General features: G+C 71.1%; 1 protein-coding gene across 1 annotated transcript in view; it reads right to left on the reverse strand.

Moving 5' to 3' along the window:
* AGRN (agrin) overlaps window positions 1–23,165 on the reverse strand; it is a 29,808-nt gene that overhangs the window by 5,401 nt on the left and 1,242 nt on the right. Inside the window, exons 2-23 of the mRNA XM_054583626.1 lie at window positions 21,798–22,059; window positions 10,106–10,153; window positions 7,012–7,227; window positions 6,701–6,925; window positions 6,392–6,625; window positions 6,088–6,294; window positions 4,903–5,121; window positions 4,635–4,829; window positions 4,351–4,551; window positions 4,124–4,272; window positions 3,940–4,045; window positions 3,095–3,211; window positions 2,852–3,016; window positions 2,531–2,674; window positions 2,320–2,444; window positions 2,141–2,246; window positions 1,723–2,052; window positions 1,508–1,645; window positions 970–1,097; window positions 743–857; window positions 522–656; window positions 107–442 (exon numbers count right to left, since the gene is read on the reverse strand). Of these exons, the coding sequence (XP_054439601.1) occupies window positions 107–442; window positions 522–656; window positions 743–857; window positions 970–1,097; window positions 1,508–1,645; window positions 1,723–2,052; window positions 2,141–2,246; window positions 2,320–2,444; window positions 2,531–2,674; window positions 2,852–3,016; window positions 3,095–3,211; window positions 3,940–4,045; window positions 4,124–4,272; window positions 4,351–4,551; window positions 4,635–4,829; window positions 4,903–5,121; window positions 6,088–6,294; window positions 6,392–6,625; window positions 6,701–6,925; window positions 7,012–7,227; window positions 10,106–10,153; window positions 21,798–22,059 (3,901 nt within the window). The remainder of the gene's footprint in view (window positions 1–106; window positions 443–521; window positions 657–742; window positions 858–969; window positions 1,098–1,507; window positions 1,646–1,722; window positions 2,053–2,140; window positions 2,247–2,319; window positions 2,445–2,530; window positions 2,675–2,851; window positions 3,017–3,094; window positions 3,212–3,939; window positions 4,046–4,123; window positions 4,273–4,350; window positions 4,552–4,634; window positions 4,830–4,902; window positions 5,122–6,087; window positions 6,295–6,391; window positions 6,626–6,700; window positions 6,926–7,011; window positions 7,228–10,105; window positions 10,154–21,797; window positions 22,060–23,165) is intronic.

Genomic DNA, 23,165 nt, shown 5'->3' on the forward strand with positions numbered 1-23,165 from the left:
CCCTCGGCCCAGCTCCCACACCCTGACTCCCGATGGTCGCTGGACCCTGCCCCCCAACCTGCCCCTTCTGGCCTCCCTGCCCTTCTCCAGCAAGGACGGGCCTTACCCTCCTCGCAGACGCTGCCCCCCCTGCCGGCTGGGCAGCTGCAGGTGAAGGCGCTACCCGAGCCCTGGTCCCGGCAGGTCCCCCCATGGAGGCAGGGCTGGGAGTCGCAGGGCCTCGGGGGCCGCTGGGTGCCTGCGGGCAGGGGCCGGCGTCCAGGCGCCCGATGCGGGGCCGTGGTGGGCGGCCGGCGGGTGGTGGGGGCCGCTGTGGTCCTGCTGACGGGCCGGCTTGTGGGACTGGGGTGGAGGGCCCGAGGGGTCACAGTGGTGGCCCTGGCTGTGGCCGCAGCAGGGGTGGCTCCCGGGGTGGCTCCCGTGAGGAACGCAGGAAACCAGTCTGAGGGCGGGCGGAACCGTCAGGGTCCCCAGGCAGCAGGGCCCAGGGAGGGCCTGTGGGTGGGGCAGGGCCGGCCGGCCGGAGGGGCACTCACCGAAGTCCATGAAGCGCACGTGGTCCTGCAGGGGCCGCCGCACCCCCAGGGGCCGGCGCCGGGTTGCCTGGATCTGCCGGAGCAGCGCCCGGCCCACGTCGGCCGCCCTGACGCTCGTGGCTGGGGAGGAGGCAGCACTGAGCCTGGCGGAGCCCCGGGCAGCGCCCGCTCCCGGGGGGGGGGGGGGGACCGGGTCGGGGGCTCACTGGGGTCGAAGTGCACGTCCACGGTGGCCCGGACGGAGCTGCCGGGCCCCAAGTCCCGCAGGTGGACACTCCAGAAGTCCTTCTTGACGTCCGAGTTCCGGAAAAGTTCGTCCAGCTGTGGGGGAGGCGCGGGGGAGGGCTCGGGGGGCTGCCTGGGCGCGCCTGCGCTTTGCTGGGTCGGCCCCCGGGCCGGGGCCTGCGTCCCCACGCCCCAGGCCGGAGCTTACCGCGCTCTCGATGCTCCTGGCCGTCTCCCCAAACAGCTCAGACTTGGGGTCGGCCATCTCCGGCGTGTAGAAGAGCTCCTGCCCGTCGACCCCCTCCAGCTCCAGCACGCCCTGGAACGCCTTGGTGGCTGTGGGGGAGGCGGCAGTGAGGCCCCGCCTGGCCCCGGCCCGGCCTCTGGGCCAGCCGCGGGCACCGGCCCTGGCAGCAAGCCACACGGGTGCAGGGCAGGTGGAGGTTAGTCAGATGGCCGTGAGGTTAGTGAGGCCGGGGCAGGGCTGGCACCGGTTACCAGGCAGACTCCGTGGGGCAGCGCCGCAGGCCAGCTTGCGGCAGGAGAGGCAGCTCAGTCGCGGGGCCGAGGCTCCCGCGTGCGGGGCCGCGTGCCAAGGCCGCGCACGTGTGCGTCCTGAGACCAGAACACTGCGAGCCCTGGGGGCCCGCCTACTGGGCAGGCCTGCTTCCTGGGAGGAGAGACGGCCTCCCGGGCGGGGGCCAGGCCACGCCTCGGGCGGCCCCTGGCCCTGGCCGCCCACTCACCGGGGCAGTTGGAGCCCTCCGCGTCCAGCGAAGGCGTCTTGCCATCGGAGCAGCAGCCCAGAGGCGAGTTGTAGCAGGAAGCCTTCTCGATGGGTGGCCCAGCGGTCTCAGCGCTGCTGCCCTCGGGGGGCTCAAGTCCTGGGGAGGTGCCGTCTGAGCCCAGCTGCAGGTTAAGCCTCCCGGGGCCCTGCCCCGCTGCCGGAGCCCGCGCTCACCCCCCGAGCCGGCTCCACTGGCCTCCAGGTCCCCACTCAGCTCCTGGTCGCCGCTCCCGTCAGCGCTGCCCGATTCACTGAAGGCAGACGTGGCGAGGCTGGCCGCCGCGGGGGGCGCCGTGGGGGGCACGGTCAGGACGGGCCGCCAGGGGGTCCTGGGGATGCTGGCGGGGGTCCGGGGTGGCGGCGAGGGTCGCAGGGTTGGCCGGCTGTGGGGGATGCCGCTGGGGGCCCAGGGACGGGCGCTGGGCAGGGGCGAGGCCTCGCTCGGGTGGCGCGTCGGGGTGGCCGCAGACACGGGTGTCGGGCGGGCGCCCAAAGCGACAGCCTCTGTGAGGAGAGGAGAGTCGGGTGGGCGACTGAGCCACGCAGGGCCAGGCCTTCCTGACCACTTCCGGGGCAGCAGGCCGGGCCTCACCTTGGCACGGGCCGAGGTTCTGGACAGAGACATCGAGGCCCTGGCGGCAGGCGATGGTCCGCAGCTGACACTCGTTGCCATAGGTGACTCCGTCCGACCCGCAGACCTGGGCACAGGAACAGGGATGCTGTGGGAGGGCCCCTCCTACCCCCGCCCCCCCCACACGCCCCCCTCCTCACCTTAGTAGCATTTGCCCCTGGACAGGTGGGTGTGGGGCACATGCAGTGGGCGGAGCCAGCCTCCTCCACGCAGGACGCCCCGAACTCACAGTGCATCTCAGCACAGGTCTTGGGTGCCGAGGAGTCTGGGGCAGACACAGGAGAGCCTGCTGGCTCAGGAGGCTGGCCAGCAGGACAGCCACCCCCACCCCCCGCACGTGCCAGGCCTCACCTGCCTCACAGCCAGAAGGACCCAGGGCACGGCCACCTGGACACTGCCCGCACTTGGGCCCCGCGGCCCCTGGCTTGCAGGAGCACAGCCCGGTCATCTGCTCACAGTCGTCCCGCACAGCACCCCGGGGGTCACAGCTGCAGGCTGAGGGAACACGGCGGGGGGGGGGGCCGAGGTCTGTGCCAGGCTTCCCCGCAGACCCCGGGGCCCCGCCCCTGCCAGAGGTGGCCAGGCGGGAGCCTGCGCGGGGGACGCGGGCCCAGCAACAGCCTGGACAGCGGGAGAGCTCGCCAAGGGCCGGCCGCGGGTCCTGTCACTCACGGGTGCAGCCGCTCCGGCCGTCGGTGACGATGCCGCGGAAGTTCCAGTAGCCGGGCTCACAGCGGTCACACTTGAGGCCCCCTACCCCTGGGCGGCAGGAGCACTGGCCCGAGCCGGGGTCGCAGGTGCCACTGTAGGAGCCGTGTGGGTTGCACTGGCACGAGCCTGCAGGGCCAGGGCAGGCGGGGTCACTGGCTGCCCGGCTCTGCCTGGCTGCGGTCGGGGTCGGGCTCAGGTACTCACTGGGGCAGCCGGCCAGGCCCACACCCCGGGCAGCCGTGACGTTGTCCTGGCAGCAGCCGAAGGGGGTCTGGGTGCAGTGTGGGTGGACTGCAGGCGGCACGGGAGCCAGAGTGGGGCCTGCAGAGCGGAGACGCGGGGCCGTGCCAGACGCCCCTGGGCCTGGCCACCCCGCCTCAGCCGCCCCCGACGTCACTGCCCCCCGCCTAAGGCCAGCTGCCACTGGGGCTGGAGGCTGGGGCTCAGGCCACAGCGGAGGTTCCCACACCATAGAGAGGGACATGTCCATCCACGCAGGACCAGGAACATGCAGAACACCTAGAGGTCAAGGGCACGTTGCCCTGCACACGCCACATGACCAGAGCTACACGTGCTCGGATCAGCGTGTCTTCACAACCTGGCGCGCACACAGAGATGTGCGGGTGCACACGTTCACCCGTGTGCCTCCAAAGCCACCTGCTCGCACACCTGCGCAGACGTGCGTGAGCACTTGTGCCCCTATGACGTTCACAGTGAGCGCCAAGGTGCCCAGGGGGTGGGCTTTGCCAACGCCCTGCATGGAGGCCCAGCCTGGCACGCGGGTGCTTATTAGTACACTCGTGTTGGCTCACAGCAACACACCACTCCACGTGTGCAGCTGCAGATGTGAATGTGCACCAGCACGGCACACTCAACATATATGTTCATACAGGTCTGCTACAGACAACACCCACAAACAAGGCACACACCCCCGACTCACACCTGTGTGCACACACACCTTAGGACACGCATACACAGGAAACACAACAAATATGCACAAGAACACGCGTGCCCACACACACACGGGACGCGCCCTCGGGCCCGCGCACCTCGGCAGCCTCCTTGAGCCACCGCGTACAGCTCTCGCTGGGACTCGCACCGGGCCTTCTTCAGCTCGCACTCCGAGCCGTAGGTGACGCCATCGGAGCCGCAGACCTGGAGGAGCGGTGTCAGCGGGGGTGGCCAAGGTCCCTGCCTCCCTGCCAGCCCGGGGCCACGGGGGCGGGGCCTCACCGGGCTCCTGAGGAAGTCCTGGCAGCTGAAGCCGCAGACGCAGGGCCCATCCTCCGAGTCCTCATCCCAGACGCCGCCACGCTGCCGGCACAGCTCCTGTTCACACTCGCCGTCCTCTCCAGAGCCGGAGCCTCCCGAGCCGCACTCGGCTGTGGGAAGGGGGCCGGTCACCCGTCGGGGCTGGTCCGAGCTGGCGCCCAGCACCCCACACCGGCCTCCGAGCTTACTCTGCTCACAGGGCCCTGCCCGGGCCTCCTCGATTTGGGTCTGCTGTCGGCAGGCAGCCTCGCGGAGCTCGCAGGCGCTGGCGTAGGTGACGCCGTCGCTGCCACACACGGGGCCGGGTGGGGGATGCTCACACCGGGGGCACACACACTGCCCTGCCGAGCACACCGCCCCAAAGGCACACACCGCGTCTCCACAGGTCCCTGCAGAGGCGGGGCCGGGCGGGTCAGCAGGCCCACTGGGAGGTGGAGGGGGAGGCCCCTGCCCCCCCCGGCCCCCCACTCACGGCAGGGCCCGGGAGAGGCCACGCGCAGGCTGATCTGGTGTGTGCAGGCGTGGACGTGCAGCTCACACTCGCTGGCATACGTGTGCCCATCGGAGCCGCACACGGGCTCCGCCACGGCCACACACTCGGAGGGACACACGCAGCGCCCCGTCTCCGCCTCGCACAGGGCTCCGAAGCGGCACTGCCCGCAGCGGTCTGCGAAGAGGCTCCATCACCGCGGCGCCCAGGGTGCCCGCCACCCCGGCAAGACCCTCTGGCCCCCACTGACCACAGGGTCCTCTGCGAACCACCCGGATCTCTCGCCCCAGAGTGCAGGCCGTGGTCTCCAGCTCGCAGGTGCTGCCATACGTGACACCATCGCTGCCGCACACAGGATCGTAGATGCCCGGACACGCCTGCTGGCACACACACTTGGCTCCCCCGTTCTTCACGACACACACTGCCCCAAAGCGGCAATGCACCCCGCGGCACGGGGACCGGGGCTGGTCTGGGGAGGACACGGCGCTCAGCAGGCCTGCCTCCCACAGCCTCCCGCACAAGCCCCCAGCTCCACGCAGCAGACCCTCTCCCGGGGGCGGGGGGGGGATGGCACAGGAAGGCGGACCAGGAGGAGGGTTGGAGGCGTAGGACGCAGCAGAGAAAGGGACAGACACAAGACAGACACGGACAGGGACACAGACCCCGACGGCCCCAGCCTCCCGCACGACTGCGGCGTGGGCTGTCCTCGAGGCGGGAGCTTCCTGACGGCCCCCAGTGGGCTGTGTGAGGGCCAGGCCTGCCCGGCCTGCCGAAGCCACTGACCCCCGACCCCCAGCCACCCCGGGACACGGGTGCACGTGTTGGGAGTCCTCTGTGGGCAGGAAGAGCCTGCAACTGAGTGTCAGACCCAAGGCCACACGGGGGGGGAGGTGTCTGTCCACTTGCTCTGAGGACCACAAGGCCAGGCAGCAGCGAGCCACCCCCCCGCCGCACTGGGGGCAGACCTCGGGCTGCGGGCTCCTGGCGGCAGGCGCGGCACCTCATCCTGCCCGTAGGTCAGGCTGGAAGACACAAGAGGCGCAGCCGAGAGGGAAGGAAGGACAGAGGAGAGCAGACAGGCGCGGAGCGACTGCGGACAGGCCCCAGGATGCGGCCGGAGGCGGCCGAAGCTCAGCAGTCCCCGCCTCCACTGGCCCCTCAGAGCCGCCTCTGCCTCTAGGGGACCCAGAGGCTGCGGGGCGCCGTACTGGCCCCCCCGCCAGCCGCCCGGACCCCAGGCGCCACCGGCACGCTCCTGACGGAGCCCACCGCCCCAGGGCCCGCCAGCACACGGGAGCCCTGCCAGGCCCCCGGGGGACCCGCCCGCGCCCACGGCCCCGGGGGAGTGTGACTCGGGATGGAGATGGCGTGAGATGAGGGCGGCAGGGACCGACGCGGCACCAGCCTGCTCCCGGCACGGCCCCCCAGTGCTCACCACACGGGCCCTGGTGCCGGGGAGGGATGGCGCGCTGCTGCCGACACTCGGCCTGCCGGCGCCAGCAGTCACTGTCGTACGTGTGCCCGTCATAGGCGCACAGGGGCCTGTAGGCCCCATCGCAGACGACGCGGTCACAGGAGCAGCGGGGTCGACCGCGGCGCGCCAGGCACACAGCGTTGAACCTGCAGGCCTTTGGGCACTGGTCTGGGATGGGGAGAGGCGAGGAGGTCAGAGGCCAGACGGCCACCCAGCCTTGGCGGTGGGACACGCAGGGGACCCTCCCTGGGAGCCGCCCACCCACCTTGAGGCTGGCACGCGCCAGAGCGCACTTTCTGGAGCAGGATGCCGCGGGCGGCCCCCCTGCGGCCCATGACACAGTCGTTGTCGTAGGTGACTCCGTCGTCCCCACACACGGGCGCCTCTTCAGAGAGGCGCTGAGGGCAGCTCTCCGGCGAAAGGAGTATCTCGGGGCTCCGTGTTTGGGGGTTCACACGGCAGACGCGGCTCGGGTCACCACGCGTGTCCTGGCAGGGGTCTGGGGGTGAGAGGGCGGAGGTCAGGGCGCGTGCGCACACGCAGCGGTCACGCGACGCGCGTCGGCGCAGCTCACCGCAGGGGCCGTCGAACTTCTTGTAGATGTTCTCCTGGCGGGCGCAGGCGTGGCGCAGCAGCTGGCACTCGCTGGGGTAGTCGGCGCCGTCGCTGCCGCACACAGGGCCCCCAGGTGCGCCCCCGCAGGTGGCCGGGCACAGGCACGTGGCCGTCTGTCCGTCAGCAGAGCGCACGCAGGTGCTGCCGAAGCTGCAGGTCACGTTGGCGCAGGGGTCGCGGAGCCCTGTGGGCGGCGGGGCGGTGTGGCGTGGGGTCAGGCTGGCGGCCCGCGCCCGCCCGCGCCCCCCGCGTTGTACCGGCTGCACTCACCGCAGGGCCCGCGGAAGAGCAGGCGGATGCGCCGCTGCTGGCTGCACTGCGCGCGCTGCAGCTCGCACTCGTTGCTGTAGGTGGAGGCGTCGGAGCCGCACACGGGCGCCACCACGGCGGGGCAGGCGCGCTTCTTGCACACGCAGGAGGCTCGGCCCGGATCCCGCACGCTGGGCTCACAAACGGCGCCAAAGCCACACAGCATCCCTCGGCAGGCTGGTGCGGGGCGCAGGCAGGAGGGTCAGAGCCCGGCCCTTCCAGCTCCCAACCCCACGGTCATCCGCGCACACACCTGGGCCGGTGTCCGTACTGTTCACTCATTAAACTCCAGGGACACATTCACTCGTGCACATGTGTGCGCGCACAGGCTCATGCTCAGGCACACGTGTGTGCCCGTCGTGCCCACATACACACGCTGGTGGGCACCTGGCCCACCGCAGGGCCCCCTCACCAGCCCTCGCCTCTCCTCGGCCTCTCCTCTCCGAGAAGCCTCAACACCCGTGCCCCTGTGCCGGCTGTGGGGGGACATCTCCCCGCCGGCCTCAGGGGACAGCCCACCCCCAGGCCGGCTCTGCCACAGGCAGCGGTGGCCTCGCGCTGCTCAGGAGGCGCCGCGCCCAACCTGGCGGGCAACCTCCCTCTCACAGCCCCAGCCCTGCAGTGTCCCCAGCACACCTGCCCTGTGCCGCCTCCCCATGGGCCAGCTCCCTTGCCTTCCTGGACACCTGAGGCCACACAGCTGGGGGCAGGGCGTGGGGGTCCGAGGTCAGGTCACACGCTGCGCCCTTTGGCTCAAGCCAGGAACCCAGCCCCGCCCCCCAACATCCCCTCCTGCTTTTCCGGGCCGCCCCTTGGACCTGTCCCCAGGTGGGTCTGCCTGCACCCGCCCTCACCGCCCACAGCCCTCAAGCCGCCCCCAGCCCCCGGTCTGCGTGCGGCCAGCCCTCCGAGCCGTCCTCCCCGCAGACCTGCCCAGCCTTGTAGGCATCTCTCCTTGGGCCCCTCGGCACCCACATGCCCGTCCTCCCCGCCCGGCCCCCTGAGCCTGGCACCTCGGCAGGTCCGCCCTCCTTACATCCAGGGAGGCCCGCACACATCCCATCGGGGAACCCCTGCGATGGCCCCAGGAAGCGGCCACTGGGAGGGGCCACAGCCCAGGGTGCAGGGCCAGGGGCTGGCTCAGCCCTCAGGACCCGGCCCAGGACTGCACACCCACAGGCGGGTCTGGGGGGCACTGCAGGCCACAGCTGTTGGAAACTAATACACGTTTAATTGGATCCAATTAGCATTAATAAGTAATGGGGGACAGGGAGGCTCCCCCATTACCTCCCGCTCGACTCAGGAAGTCGGTGGGAGGAAGCACCCTCCATTCATGTGGAGGGCGGGGAGCACTCGGAAGCTGGAGCTAGCTGTTGTCACGGCAACAGAGCACCCCAGGCTCCTGATGCCTGCCTGGGTGTCCCTGCCCCCACCCCACACAGCCGGCCTGAACCGGAGCCTGGGGCCGGCACGGACACCCCGCCTGAAGCCCCCTCCAGCCGCCCATGCCCCCCCGCCAGCGCACCCTGTCACACCCATCCTCTCAGGTCCCCCTTCGGGCCCTGGAGCCAGGCTCCCCGCAGCTCTGCACCCCCTGCCGCGCCTCCACATCTCCCGTGATGGGGCCACGGGACCTACCTCCAGGGACCAGCAAAGGCTCCCGGGACGACCGCAGATGGGATCTCTGCACCCCAACCCCGGGGCCCTTGTCACACTTCCCACCCTCCCCGGTCCCCCCGCAGGCCCCACTCCCCCTTGCTCTGTCTCTCGGCCGAGGCCCCTCGCACCCCAGGAGAAAGCCACTGGCGCTTGCCGATGTCCAGCTGGCTGTTCCCTTCAGCCTCTACTGGGCCTGCTGACCAGGGCCTCTCCCAGGGTCCCGAGTCCACGGCCCAGGACCTGGTCCCCTCACTGCACCTTCGGCCCCACAGCCAGCTGCTGCGTCTGCGCCCTCGGGCTCAGGCCTCTGTCTCCCTCTGGCCGCCAACCGCCCCGCGAGCGCAGGGGAGCACCCAGGCGCCGCGGTCTGTGTGCCCAGCGGGCCCCTCGGGGTCCTGCGTGCCTGCCCCAGCCCCGCCTCCTGCGGGGGCCTCTCTGGCCACTCTGCTTCCCTCAGTCTCGCCCCCTGCAGGCCCAAGCGCCCTGCCCCCGGGGTGCAATGCTGGGGACGCAGTGGCTTTTCGGGGCCACCCACGGCAACAGGTCTCAGGTGGCTGGGGAGACGGTGGGCCCACCAAGCCCTGCCCGTGGCCGCAAGTGTGCGGAGCGGGTGCCTGGGAAGGAGGACGATGACCTGGGCACGTGGCTGTTCCCAAGTGTGCGACGGGATCGGAGTGTGCGCATGGGGCCTGTGTGCGCAGCTGTGGGGACGGGCAGGGGACACGCCAGCCCTTCGGGCTCCAGCAGAGGTGGCGAGGGCGTCCAGGAGCTCCTAGGTGGGCCGTCTCCACAGCCTCAATCCCTCTCCAAACACAGGAGGCCCCAGGCCTCTGGCACAGCCTCTAGGAGACAGTCCTGGGCCCCGCGCCCCGCCCAGCACAGATCTGCCTCCTCCCGCAGACAGACGGCCAGCCCCTGCATGTGACTTCTGTGCACCTGTGCAGGGGGCCCAGGTATAGAGAGCACCCTGGGAGGCACCTTCCCGTGAGTGGACCCCAGGCCCCCCCTCCAACAACTAACCGCTTTCTGTCTCCCTCCTCACACCGGCAGGCCCCCCAGCTGGCTCAGTCCCAGGGTCAGGCTTCCAATCCCTCCTCAGGCAGCTGGCCTTGGTCCTGCCGAGGCCCCCAGCCTGGCCCAGCCCCCGGGCTCTGCACACATCCGCCCAGGTCACAAGCTGCGGGCGCAGGACTCGCTCCCCGGGACGCGCGGGCCGCGCCGTGTGTAAGGGCCAGCACCGAGATGCTGCCAAGCTCAGGACCTCAGACCCCCTTGTCCAGTCTCCTCCCCGCTCCAGACACACCCCAGGTATAGCCTTTGATCCCCAAAAGCGCCACTGCCCCTCCAGGCACAGACTCCCGAGCTCAGTCTGTCACCACATGATGCTTCCACTCACCATCCGGAGGTGTCGGGGACACTGGTGTGAAGTGGATCCCAGGTTTGTCTGGAAAGAAACAAATCTCAAAGGTAGGCCCCCCTAGGCCGGTCCTTCCATAGCCCGTCCCTCCGCCCGGACTGGAGAGGTCACTCCTGCCTGCCCACATCCCTTCCCCGGCCCCACCCTGAGCCCGAGGACGGGCCGAGGCCTGGGGATGGACACAGGCAGCGGCCCTCGCTTGCCCTCTGGCCCCCCTGCTGCACGGGCAGCCCGACCCAGCTGCAGGCCTGTGCGCAGCCGCCTACCCCCTCGCTGAGCCCAGCCCTGACCTGGCCACAGCCCACTCCCCACGCAGCCAGCTGCCCCCTCCTCCCCAGCTCCCCAAGAAAGTTGTTCCTGCAGCTCAGGAGGAGGGGCCGCCCCAGGAGCCCAAGAATCCACAGAATGGCCCGTCCTGTCCTCAGAAGATGCAGCTGGCCCATCTGAGCTGCATCCCAGCCGGCGGCCTCGCCAACCCTGCCCGTGGCCCCGTGCTGGGTGGCCGAGGCCAGGAGCGCAGCGAGCGGGGGCTGGGTCGCAGAGGCCTGGCCCAGGGTGGCCACGCCCGCAGCCACGTACAGTTGTTGAGGAAGAGCAGCACTGCGAAGCCGAGTGTGGCCGTGGCCAGCAGGATCAGGCAAACGTTGCAGGGGATCATGAAATAGCGCACCAGCAAGGACACCCCACGTTGCCGCCGGGGGTCCCGCTCCAGCGGCAGCGGAGGCATGGCCTGTGACGCCTCAGCCCCCTCTCTCGGGGTGTGGAGGTCCTCACGGGGTGCCCTTGGGCCTCTTCGGGGCTACTCCCCCCATTCTGGAAACCCTGGGACAGCTGACAACAGCTGTGTTCTCAAAGTTCAGCTCCGGTCAGTCAGGGGGTGCCAGGCCCCCGTCACCCGCTCCAGGCTCATAATGAGAGGTGTGCAGAATTATCCAGGAGTAGAAATCCTAAATTTGGGCTCAGAGCGAGGCAGACGAGGAACGGGGGGCCAGCGGCCGCCCCTGCTGTCCAAAACCTGTCCAGGCCGAAGTCACCAGCAGCTCCCTGCGGGACTCCGACAGCTGTCTTCCCGGAGCCCCCGCAGGCGAGCCCCCGCAGCCCCGACCTGGGCCGCCGGCCACCCTGGAGAGGAGGGGGCTGGCAGCGGGCGGTCCCTCGATCGGGGGAGGGGGGCGCCCCTGGTGGGGAGGCGCGCGGGGCAGGGCGCCGAGGAGACCCTCCGCGGCTCCAGGCCCCGGCAGAGGCGGGGCGGCGACGGCAGCGAGCGGGAGGAGCCCGCGCGTCAGCAAGGCCGAGAATAAAGAGCCGCTGCGCAGGGCCGGGCCGGCTCCCGCCTCCGGGCGCCCGCGCCCGCGCCCGCGCCGCCGGTGAGGCGGTGAGTGAGGGGCGAGGGCCGCCGCTGAGGGAGGGCGGAGAGTTGAGACAAAGGAAGCCGTCTCCAGGGACCCGGGTGCCCGTGGGGAGTCGCGGGTCGCAGTGCACAGGCGGATGAGGATGGGGCCACGGAGGCCGGCGGCACAAAGGGGACCGCGGGGCAGGCGGGGCAGCGGCGGGGCTGGGGCTGGAAAGGGGGCCGGGCCGGGGCCGCGGTGGGAGCAGGGGCGGCTGCTGGAGAGGCGGAGGCAGGTGCCGGGGCGCGGGGTGGGCGAGGGGGCGCCCGTGGGGCGGGGTCAGCGGCGGGGAGTGGCAGCGGCGGGGCCCCTCCTGCTCCCACCCGGCCGGTCTGAGGTCCGAGGTCCGCGGTCGGCGCCCCGCGGGGACCGTCCCAGGCTGCTGTCTGCGCGTCGCTGCGGGCCCCGCCCGGCGGCGCCGTGGGGGAGGGCACGGTCCGCAGGTCCCGACGCGGAGACGCGCGCTGCGTCCAGCACCGCGGGTGGAGGCGGCGGGCGGGCCCACCGCCCCCCAGGAACGCACGGCGACCCCTCACACCACCGCGCACCCCCAGCTTTCTTCGCGGCGGTGAAGGAACGTGCAAAGGAGTTCAGGTCCGTAGTGTCCCCGCGAGCTTGGGGCTCCCCCCAGAGGCCACTCGGGGAACCTCGGGGCCACGGCGTCACGGCGAGGCGGTAGTTGGGTCTCCACACCCGCCCGCGGACCCCGTTTCCCGGCCCCTGCCCGGACTCCAAGTCCTCAGCTGCCTGCCTGCTCAAGGCGGCCAGGGAGCATCCATGCCCGTCCAGCTCACCCTCCGCAGCGCCCGCCGCCCCTGCCGCGGAGGCTGGCCCCCTCGGTCCTGGGCCTGGTCCCGGGCCCCACGCCCTGCGAATGCCTCCCCCACCTGCCCCTCCTAGAGTCAGCCAGCCCTTTGTGGGGGCAAGAGGGAGCTGTGGGTGGAAGGAAAATGGGCAACATAGTGAACCCCTAAACCCGACCACCCAGGGGCGGCCTGCGCGGGCCTGACCCAGTCAGACGCCGCCGGTAACCACGCGCAACGGCGGGACCTGAACGTTCCTGACCCGACGTGGGTCGGGGCGTCACAGTGGGTGGCCCGTCCCAGGCTCCTCGCTTCTTTGACAAAGGTCAATGTTTACTTGACAAAGGTGAAGGGGAAGGGAGGGAGGGAGGCTGTCTGCGGTCCCTTTGCATCGAGGTCACAGACCTTTGCAGGCCAGAGTCGCACCCTTTCCAGCCCCGCCCCGCCCGCGGAGGAGAGGGGCGCGGCTGGCCCTTCTGCCGGTCATCCCGTCCCCGAGGTTCCCGCCCCGCCTTCTCCCGCCCCCTGCGGCGGCCGCCCGGTAACCCCCCACCTCCCTCGGCCTCGGCATCTCGTGAGCATTTTCTCCACCCCGTGCGATTCTACCCCCCAGCAACTGGGGTCAGTTTGGCTCCAATAAACTCATAAAAATTCTCTACACGTTTGGATGTTTAAACCTCACGTCGACAGAGCACCTAGAAGGGTCGTTCTCATTCTTGGGGTCAGGCCGCACCCCGCCCGTCTCCCTGAGCCAGTTCCCTCCAGATGCTACTGACCAGCCCCGCTGAAAAGACGTGGCCGCGCCCTCCCCCCGCGCACACGCTGCACTCGGCCCGGGGAGGGCGCCGGCGTGGTCGTCCGCAGGGCTCCTCTCGGCCAAACCGGCTGCCACGGCCGCCATCGCCGCCAGCGCCACCCAGGTCGCTCTCAAACCACTCTCGGCCCATCGGGGAAGAGCGCGCTGACCCCACCCAGCGCCCCGGGGGCCCCTCTGCCCAGACCCGGGGACAGACCCGCCCCGGGGGCCCCCACAGCCGCTTCTGCGCCCCCGGCCGCACCCCCAGGGCCCTCCGCCCACAGAGGCCCGCAGCCTCCTCGCCTGCAGGCCCTGGAGCCCCACCCTGGTCACTAGCTCCGGCCGGGCAGGCTCCTCCGGACACACGCCCGCCCTCCTGGGCTGGGGAGCCCCTGCGGCCCGCGGCCCCTTCCCGCCCCCGGCAGGCACGCTCGCGCCCGCCCTGCACGGGCCAGCCCTCCTGCCAGGGCCGCGTCACCCGCAGCGGAGGCCTTCCGGTCCCTCGGAGCCCTGGCACCGGAGGCTCCCATACAGCCCTGCAGGAAAAGCCGATGAGCAGAGTGGTTCCCACGCCCTGCGCCCAGATGGACCCAGAGCGACGTCCGCCAGGCCTCCTGGAGGCCCGACCCTTGGCCGCGCTCCCCCGGGCCTCCCACCCCGCCCGCCGCAGGGGACCTGGGCCCTGCCCGCACGTCACTGATAGTGCCAGTGGCTCCCCGGGCGCCGCCCTCGGCTGGGGCCCCAGGGTGGGGTCTGACTTCTCATCTCAGGGTGCGGCTGGGCCCAGAGCTCAGGCTCCCACACCTGCCCGTTTACTTCTTCTCACTGCAGACCCCCCGGACCGGGTCCGTACGCTCGGCTCAGAGAGGCCCCCTCAGGCTGCGCCAGGGTGACCCCGCAGGGCCGTCGGTGGCTCCAAGGAGAGGGAGACGGAGGGGCCGCAGTGCGGAGGGGCAGGCCTGGGAGCCCAGGGAGGCCCCCCCATAGCAGAGCCCCTGGGGTCTGCCCCCCCACCGTAGGCTGGCCGGGAGGCCAACCCTGGGGTGGGGCTCAGGGCCTGCAGGCCCGGGCTGGGGGAAAGGGAACCGGCCGTCAGCCTGGTCCCTCCCAGGCTCAGTCCCAGCCTGAGCCCCCCATGGGCTGGCGGCCTTCAGAGACAAAGGGCCATTGAGGCCCCAGACGGGGGGGGGGGGGGGTGGCAACGCAGGCTCCCAGAGCTATTTTGGGATCTTCAGACTCAAAATCATTCAGCCCTGAGCAGCCCGGGCAGGCTCAGGCCCCAAGAAGGAACAGAGGACCCTCTGAGCTGCCAGTCGGGCTCTGGGCTCTGGGCGCAGCGACCCAGGCAGGGACGCTTCGGGGCCGCCGGGGTCACACAGGCCCTCGCGTCCCCAGGGCACGTGCACCGCAGGCGTCGCTCACACGCGCCTGTGTCTTCCCGCGACGCCGCGCCCTCCCCCTCCCACGACACACACGCCCTGTGCACACGCAGGGGGCACCTCCAAGTCCTCCAGCCCCGGGAGGGGACGTGGGGGAGGGGTCAGAGAGGACCGTCGGGCCCCCTGGCAACCTGCTGGCCCCTTTCTCATGCAGATGGCTGGCCCCCAGCTCGATCTGCAGGGGCCGGCCCAGCTCCTTCCCAAAGGAGGGGTGGGGGCGGGGCAGAGCCGCCCTCCGGACAGTGGGGACGGGGGACCGGGGAGACAGGGGGGACAGCGGAGACAGCGGGCACAGGAGCCAGCGCTCGCACCTCCAGCGGAGCACCAGTCACAGGTGTCTGGCGGCATCGGTGTGGGAGGGGAACGGGACCACGCAGGGCGGCCCCTCCCCCGCCCCCTCCTGGTGTCTGGTCTCCGGCTGCGCAGTCCCCTCCCCCAGCCCGAGCAGACAATTGGCATCTCACAGCAGGACTTTGCTGCTGGACCCGGGCCAGCCTCTGGGAAGGAGGTGGCATCCGGCCCAGGCCCCGGACGGCAGCCTCAGGTGAGGCCGGGAGGCGCCCACGTTCGACTGCCCACTTCTGCCCACACTGCGTCCAGTGCGGGGAAGGGGCTGGTCGGGCCGGCGCGTGGCCCCTGAGGCCGGGGGCTTGGAAGGCAGCTGCTGGGCCCGCGGCCTGGGCCCCCCGCCCACCGCACCCCTTACTCAGCGCAGCTCCCGCCGCCTCCGGGCCCAGCGTCCCTCCCCCGCAGCCTGTCTCAGCCCCTCCCCTGAAGGGCTGAGTGCGGGAAGCGTGTCCTGGCAGCTCAGCCCTCCACGCGGGGGGCTGCCCTGTGGCAGGGGCGCAGGAGATGGGAGGGTCGGAGGCGCGACACCTGCAGCCCTGAGTGTCGGAGAGGGGCTGGCACAGGTCCGGAGGGCGAGCCCTCAGACGACCCCTACGGAGGCCCGGGGGGCCGCCCTGCGGAGCCCCAGCCCGAACGCGAAGAGCCAGTGGGCAGGTCCCCTGGCCCAGAGAGCCCGAGGGCGGGGAGCCTGGGCACCTGCCAGGGCCCGGGCCACGGCCACGAGGGGGCGCCTTCGGAACAGAGGAGGGGGCGTGGGCGCCTGAGAAAAGGCAGGGAGGGGGTGGGGCTGAGCCCACCTCTGCCCCTCCTGTCCAGGGCAGCCCCCAGCCCACTGGGCCCTGGGCATCTGCAGGAGGAAAGAGAAGGCCAGAGCAGCCCCAGAGGTGCCCCGGTGTGGGCATTGCCTCAGCGGTGGGTCGGGAGGCCGTGTTCCTGCCGAGGACCCAGTGGGGCTGAGCTGGGCACCGCAGAGGCGCTGGGGGATAGATAGGCAGCCCAGCGCCCAGGCCCGAGTGGAGGGCAGGGATGCTTCGGGAGGCGGCGGGTGGGTGTTAGGGTGACGAGGCGTGGCAGACGGACACAGGGGACAAAGGAGCAGGAAGACGGAGGCCCCGAGAGCGGCGAGCTGGAGAGACGGACAGACAGACGCGAGACAGGGAGACTCTGGAGGCTGCCAGGGTGCAGGTGGGAGAGTTCCAGGGGGACCACAGCGAAGGTGCCAGGTACCAACTGCCGGGCGGAAGGCTGCAGCTCGGGGTGGGGGGGATCGGCTCAGATCCCGTCCAGGGGTGACCGCAGCAGACGGTGGGTCCCCGGCCCTACTCCCCTGCATCGTTCACCCCAGTTACAGGGCCACTGGCTGCCTCGCCCATCCAGCTGTCTTTCTGCCCAGAAAGCCCCGCCCCCACAGCACACACACCTGGCCTCCTTGAGTGGCACACCCGGAAGACAGCAGGGGCCAGGGCAGGTGGCAGGCGGTGGCAGCAGCCCCGCCCCCAGTGGCCTTCCGAGGGTCTGCCCAGGGTGGTGCAGGGGGTGTGGATGAGTTAACGAATGAATGACACGCCGAGCCTCACCCCTGCCCCTCCAGGACCAGAAGTGGGCCCACAGCCCCTCCCAACGCGGGTCAGGCCAGGCCACCTTCACACCCAGGTGTGCACCAGGGCCTCCCATCTGAGGGCAGAAGGGCAGGTGCGACCACCGCCGCGCCAGGCTGTCTGCTTCTCCCAGAGCCCAGCGCGGGGCGAAGGAAGGGGGCTGCTGAGGGGGAACAGGAAAGGCTCCTGCCCACCTCAGGCCAGCGACGGGCTCCCCCGAGGCCCCGCGTCTGACTCAGGGGCCGGCAGGCGCACGCGGGGGCTGTGAACCCAAGTGGCCCCAGGGGCTCCCAGGTCCTCCCCGCAGCCCTGGGCCTCCAGCAGGAGATGCCCAGCCCCTGGCCGGGCACGGGATGAGGGGAGGGCGGGCGAGGCTGGGCCCGGGCAGCAGGCAGGAGGCAGGACCACGGCAGCAGAGACCGGAGCCCTGTCCCCGGGCCCTGGCACACACGCCAAAGTCACGCCTCCCCAGGCTGCTCTCAGAGCGCCTGCAGGGCCCCCCGGCCCTCGGGGGAACCTGGGGAACCGGCGTGGCAGCGCCACAGACCACCTGCTGGGGCTCCGCCCAGGACTCTCCTCGCAACGCGCCCTGCACGCACAGATGCACGTGCGGGCCTCACAGCTGGGCAGGGCCCCCCTCTCCAAGCCTCTCTCCGTCGGGGGCAGCGGGGGCGTGGCCAGGAGGGGCCTCTTCCCTTTCCCAGGTCCAGCTGTCAGCAGCGCCGGCGGGGGGCCTTCCTCAGAGGAAGTTCTCAGGGTCTGCGGGAGGGGGGCTCCCCACCCCGCCCCCACCCAGGCCTAGGTCCCCGCCACAGCCTGGGCTCCAGCATGACCCCTGTGGGGTCCCAGGCCAGACCCGCAGGGGGCCTCACGCCCTCCCCAGCTGAGCCGTGTCCCTGTCATCGGGTAATCGTCCCTGGGGTGCTGTCCTGTGCCTCTGAGGGAGAGGCGGGCACCTCCTGGGACTCTGGGGAGCCCGGTGCCCCTGTGCCCACGGCCCCGACCCAGGCGGGCCCCGGTGGCCTGGGTGGGCGTGGGGAGCCAGGGCCAGGAGGGCAGGGCGGAAAGGAAGTCCGTCCCCTCCGCCCAGGCTCCGGGCATGGGCTGAACCCGGCGGGGGGCAGCCGGCCTGGGCCCCGCAGCGGGTGGCAAGGCACTGGGGAGGGCAGAGATTGTTTCTGCAGCTGTTTGCCACCCCCTGTGGGGATGGGGGGCTGGCCCTGCAGGAAGGAAACAAAGCAGACAGGCTGGGGGAGGCCGCGCGGGCCCCACTGCACAGGGGCGGCGGGATGACTCTCAGTCTAGACCCGTGGCCTGAGGTCCAGCCGTCTTACCCCCCTGCCCGCCCCCCCGGCCCTCCCTGGGGCAGTTCCTGCCCTTCCGGCCCCAGCCTGGCGACTTGAGGGGGCAGGGCCGCTGGCCCCAGGCCTGGCCAGGCCACCTGCCACTCCCGCACCTGGGCAGCGCGGCCGGCCAGGCGCCAGAGGCGGGGAGGGCACAGGCAGACCCCACCTGAGCGCTCTGCCCAGCACCCTGGGCTGACGGAGGAAGGGAGAGGGCGGTGGCTTCAAAACCATTTTTTTCCCATTTCCAGTCTGTGGGGAGAACGGAGGCCGGGCTCCCTTCCGGGTGGGGAGCGAGGGCCTGGGGTGGGGGATGGGAAAAGCCAAGCTCTGTTGTTTCCACCCACTCAGTCCAAAGGGAAGCCAGAGATCGCAAGCCCCTGCGGCCCCGGGGAGCACACACGGCGGCACGCGCTCGAACCCAGGTGGAGCCCGCGCCGGCGCAGCCGCAGCCCGTTCGCGCGCAACTTCCCGCGGGCGCCTCAGGTGGGAGCGCGCGCCCCACCTGCGCCGCCGCCGCCCCCGGGCCGTGGCGAGGCGGGCGGGCGGGCAGCCGCCAGCCTGGACCTGCCTCCCGGAGGCCCGGCCGCGGGGACGGGTCTGCAGGGGGCGGGGTGAGAACCTGCCGTCCGCATGGGGCAGGAGAGGGAGCCGCGAACAGGAAGGAGCCACCTCCCGCGTCAGCGGGGAGGAATGTGAAGGGGGCGGGACAGGCCGAGGGCCGCGAGGGTGAGGGTGCGGAGGCCGCAGGCCCGGCGGGGACGCTCCCCGCCGGCCCAGGGGAGGCGGCCCGGAAACCTTCCCTGGGCATCTACCTGCCTCCGCAGGACGGAGAGCCAGCCCAGCGCCCGCGGGGCCCACGTCCCTGCGGCCTGAGCCCTTGCTCTGCGCGCCTGCCTGGAGGCCCTGGACTGCAGGCCCGGCCTGGGGGTGCCCGCATCGCCGGCCAGACGGGGGCCAGGGCGTTGGCCGCCAGGACCCTGGCTTCAGGGTTGGGCAGGGCAGGGCTGGGCCAGCGCCAGACTCACTCCGACCCTGTCCCTGTGCCAGGACCTCGTCCCTGCGCCAGGCCCAGTGGGGGCAAACAACACTTCCTTTCTCTGCTCCTGGCTCCTGCGGGGGGGGGCGGGGGGGCGCAGGCTGCCCTGCCCACCTCCGCCAGCCCGTGAGCCTGTGCCCTCCTGGTGGCCGCAGGGGAGGCCCAGGGCTTGCCTTCCTGGGTGGGGGCAGGGAGCGTGCAGGGCGTGAGTGGGCAGTGTCCAGACTAGGACAAGGTGGCTGAGGCCTGGAGGAGACGCCTGCTGGCCGCCCGCCTGGGCAGCTCAGGGAGCGTGGGCAGCTGTCCCTGGAAGAAGCCGGGCCACACCCCTGACCCGGGGGGGTGTCCTCCCGGAAGAGCAGCAGGCCTCCCTCACCCAAAGGTGGCGCGGAGGGAGGGACACATACCTGTCGCAGCTATGCCAGGAATGTGGCTCCCCAGGTCAGGGCTGCAGCAGGGGTGTGTCTAGGGGCTGGAGGCTGGGGAAGGGGCCTGGCCAGCAGGGGCAGGAAGACCCCGCGGGTCCTGAGGAGAAACTGAGGCAAGCAGGTCCTAGCAGAGCTGAGGGCCAAGGATGCTGACAGCAGCAGCTGCCCCTTCAGCGCCCGGCCAGGGAGGAGGAGGGGATGCACCCCGGGAGCAGAGCCTCAGAGGACATGGCCCCCTCCCCCAGCTGCTCTGGGCCTGGCAGGGGGTGGGGTGCGCCAGGGACCAGGGGGACCTGACGGTCTCGGGGTGACCTCCACAGATCAGCGGCTGCCCCGACTCACGCTGGGTGCTGTGGGGCCCCCGGCAGCAGAATGGGGTCAGGGCCAGCTTATCTCAGGCCCTGTCCTCCTCCCCAGGTGAGGCTGGGGCTCTGGAGAGCCTGGGGTGGGGTCTGAGGTCCTCGCGTCCTGCAGAACCAGAGGCGCCCGCCTCCCACCAGCCAGCCTGAGGGGCTTGGAGCCTGGCCCTAGCTCCAGGGCTCAGGCTGTGAAGCTCCCAGGGGGAACACCCCACGCGCACCCCAGGCCCCTGCGACATATCAACCTTGTCCAAGCACCCAGCCCGCCCCCTCAGCGGTCCGGTCTGCCTCCAAGGCAGGGATCCATGTGGCCCAGCTCACAACGCCTGCACCTTCCAGGGGGGCCCAAGCTCCTCTTCCGGGGCCCCTCCCCTCCCTGGGGCCCCCCCTCCACCTGCAGGGCTCCAAGCCACTTCCTTTCCCTCCTTCTCCATGAGCCCTTTCCCTGAGACCCTCCTCCCTGGGGGGCCGACCTCCAGAGAGTTCGGTGGCCTCAGCCCGTGCTGGGCGCTCGCTCCCTTGCTGCTCACTGGCCTGTAGGTCATCCACCGCAACTGGCCCCTGAGTGTCGGCCACCAAGGCAGGCAGCCCGCACGCCACAGGTCAAGTCTCCCCCAGAGCTGGACGGGGGCTCTCCCTGGGGACCGTCCTGTCCTGCCGCCCCTCCGCCTAGCCTGGTGCGTCCAGTGCCAGGACTCTGCCAGGGCGGCCACCCTTGTTCCGCCCATGGCAGCCCTCGTGCCGCATGAGTTCTGACCTGGCGAGACCTCAGTTACTGAGCCACGGACACCAGGGCTGGACCCACCCGGCGGTACATGTAGCGGCGCACCCTCTCCGCCCCGTCAAGAAAAGGGGACGTTCCATCCTGACCCCTCGGCTCCAGCCTCTCCTTGGCCCCCACTCAGCCCCAAACTGGGCGTCACGGTCACACCGCTGCCCATCTCCGCGTCCCCCTCCCGTCTTCTCCGCAGACCAGGAGCTTCCCGAGTGGGGCCAGGGTCTCAAGTCCTGGCCTGGTGGGACCGTCAGGCTGGGCTCCCTCCACCACGCCCGTGCCGGCGAGGACAAGGGACACACAACCCCGCCGGCTGGCGTCTCTGTGGGGCTGTGGCCGGGGACCCGGAGGCAGCCCCAGAAGCAGCCGACCCAAGCTGAGCGAGACGCCACGGGGCTCCCACCCGATCGGGTCCGCCCCTCCCCCTGCCAACCCCCCAGGGCCCCACAACACCAAGTTAGATAGAAGGCGAGGCTTCCCTGCTGTCCCGGAGAGCAAACCCGAGGGGCTGGGTCACCTTCCTAGGACAGGAAGTCAGAGACCCCTCCAGCTCCCCTGGGGAGGAAGCATCCTTCCGCCCCCCCCCCACCTCCCTTCCCAGGCAGCCATGAGACAGACAGGATGTGGGGACAACGGCAGTTCCTACATTCTCCCCGACACGTTTGCCAGCCAGGGATCTCAACCCCGACCGGGACTCTCCTTAACCGGGGCAACGCGAGGGTTGGGGGGTGGGGAGCCCTGGTCCCGTTGAGTCCTGTTCTGTTTGCCTCCCGCAGGCTGTAGTGGGGGAGGGGCACTCTCTGGCCTTTCGGATGGGCTTGTGGAGACAGCAGACCAGAAAGAGCCGTTCGCCTCCAGAGCGGAGCCCCCACCCCGTCACCCACAGAAGCCCCGACCCCACAGCAGTAGCCCTTCCCAGAAATGACAGGCCTCGGAACACACAAAGGGACAGCCCCCCACCCCTGCGCCCCACCCACAGGCAGTTGCTCAACATCTGGGCCTTGTCTAGACAGATGTTTGGGCCTCAGCAGGAACTTGAACAGCTGGTGTTCATTCACCTGGGTCCAGCCTCTCCCCTAGAAGAGGACCTTCCAGGAGGTGCAGAGCTGGGAGGGGGAGGGGAGGGGAGGGGAAGAGGAGGTCCATCCCTTTGCAGGGCTGGGGACTTGCTCTGCTCTAGGACAAAGGACGGTGGCGTTGTGGGGGCTGGGGGGCACCGTTCACGTCAGAGCTCGGGGCTGACCTTGACACGGCAGAGACAGCAGGGAAGCCTGGGCAGCGGAGGCCAGGCCGCCCGCCCGCCCGCGAGACTCAGTTCGTCCCGCCTCGCCCCCACGCCCTGCCCCACGCACCTTCCACGCAGTGCTCCACCTCCTCCAGGTTCCGCAGGGTGATGCGCATGAGGCTGGAGTTGAGCATCAGCTCGTTCTTGTGGGCTGGCCACAGGTATGGGGGTGCAGGGTTCACAAAGAAGATCCTCGTGTCCCCAGTGGACACCTGGTTGTCACAGATGAGGGGGTCTCCAAAGCCACCGATCACCACCTTGTTGCCACCATCCAGCAGGCTCTCCTGAGTCACCACATCTTTGCCCTTCAAGTACCGCCAGACCCGCACCTGGGGGGGATGGCGTGCGGGTATCAGCGACCCTCTTCCCACGGGGGAGAGGGGCTGCGGCGACCTGAGGCAAACACCAGACTGGGCGCTGGGGCCTCTGACGCCCTCCCCCGCCCCCCCCCCCGGTCGCTCAGGCCCGAGTCCAGAGTAGACCCGGGCAAGAGGTGTAAGGGCCCGCAGGTCGGCCCCCAGGAGGAGGTCGCTGGGAAGCACACACAGGATGGAGGCCGCTGCCCACGTGTGTCACAGGTCTGGGAACATTCTCCTGCCCCAGGAGGCAGCCCCCAGCCCCCAGGCCGAACTGGCCCCGGCTGCCCGCCCCTGGCAGCCCCGGCCGGGGGGTGGGGCTGGGAGGAGGACCCCCGGGCTGGGCTGCCTGCCTCCCGTGCCCCACTCCCCCCACCTGCCCACCCTGGGGAGAGCCAGGAGCGGCGAACATGGGTGGTAGCGTTTCTGGGCGACATGCTCTGAGCTCAGGGCTCTGGCCCAGCAGGGCTCCCCGCAGCCCAGGGGGAGGGCCAAGACGCTCCCCCAGCAGGAGGTAAAAGATCCATCCTCCTACTGTGAGCAGTCAAGGCGGCCCAGGAACCACAAAATCAAGTTTGGGCAGCACCGGGCGGGCAGCCCCACCCTCCGCTCCTGCTCTTGGAGCCCGGAGGGCACCTGCTCTGACAGTCTGTGCCCTGGGGTGCCTACAGCCTGCGGGGAGCAGGCTTGGAGGGTCTCGGAACTGCAGGCTGAACACGGGGCTGCCTTCAAGGGGACAGGTCCAGGGACAGGTGCCCGGGGCGCCGAGCCCAGCACTCCCTGAGGCCCCTGTCTTCAGGAGCTCTGGGGATCGGGGGCTTCTGAAACGGGGGGGGGGGGGGGAGGGTGAGAGACAGCAGTGGCCAGTCCACCTGCCTCCCCCCTGCTGCTGGGAACCGGGGGCTGAAGCATCTGCAGAGACCCCGCCACCCCGCAGAGCCCTCTCCCTCCAGTCCCCAGACACACAGTAGGCCCAGAAGATGGCAACCTGTGGGGGGAGGCCTGGGCAGCTTCCATCGCCTCCCCCACCCCAGCCACACCCAGGAGCGGCGGGGAGGACGTCGGGAAAATCCTGCAGG

Source organism: Pteronotus mesoamericanus, unplaced genomic scaffold (genome assembly GCF_021234165.1).
Source record: "Pteronotus mesoamericanus isolate MK-2021 breed Mesoamerican mustached bat unplaced genomic scaffold, CSHL_Meso_final contig_1193, whole genome shotgun sequence".
Taxonomy (NCBI): Eukaryota; Metazoa; Chordata; class Mammalia; order Chiroptera; family Mormoopidae; genus Pteronotus; species Pteronotus mesoamericanus.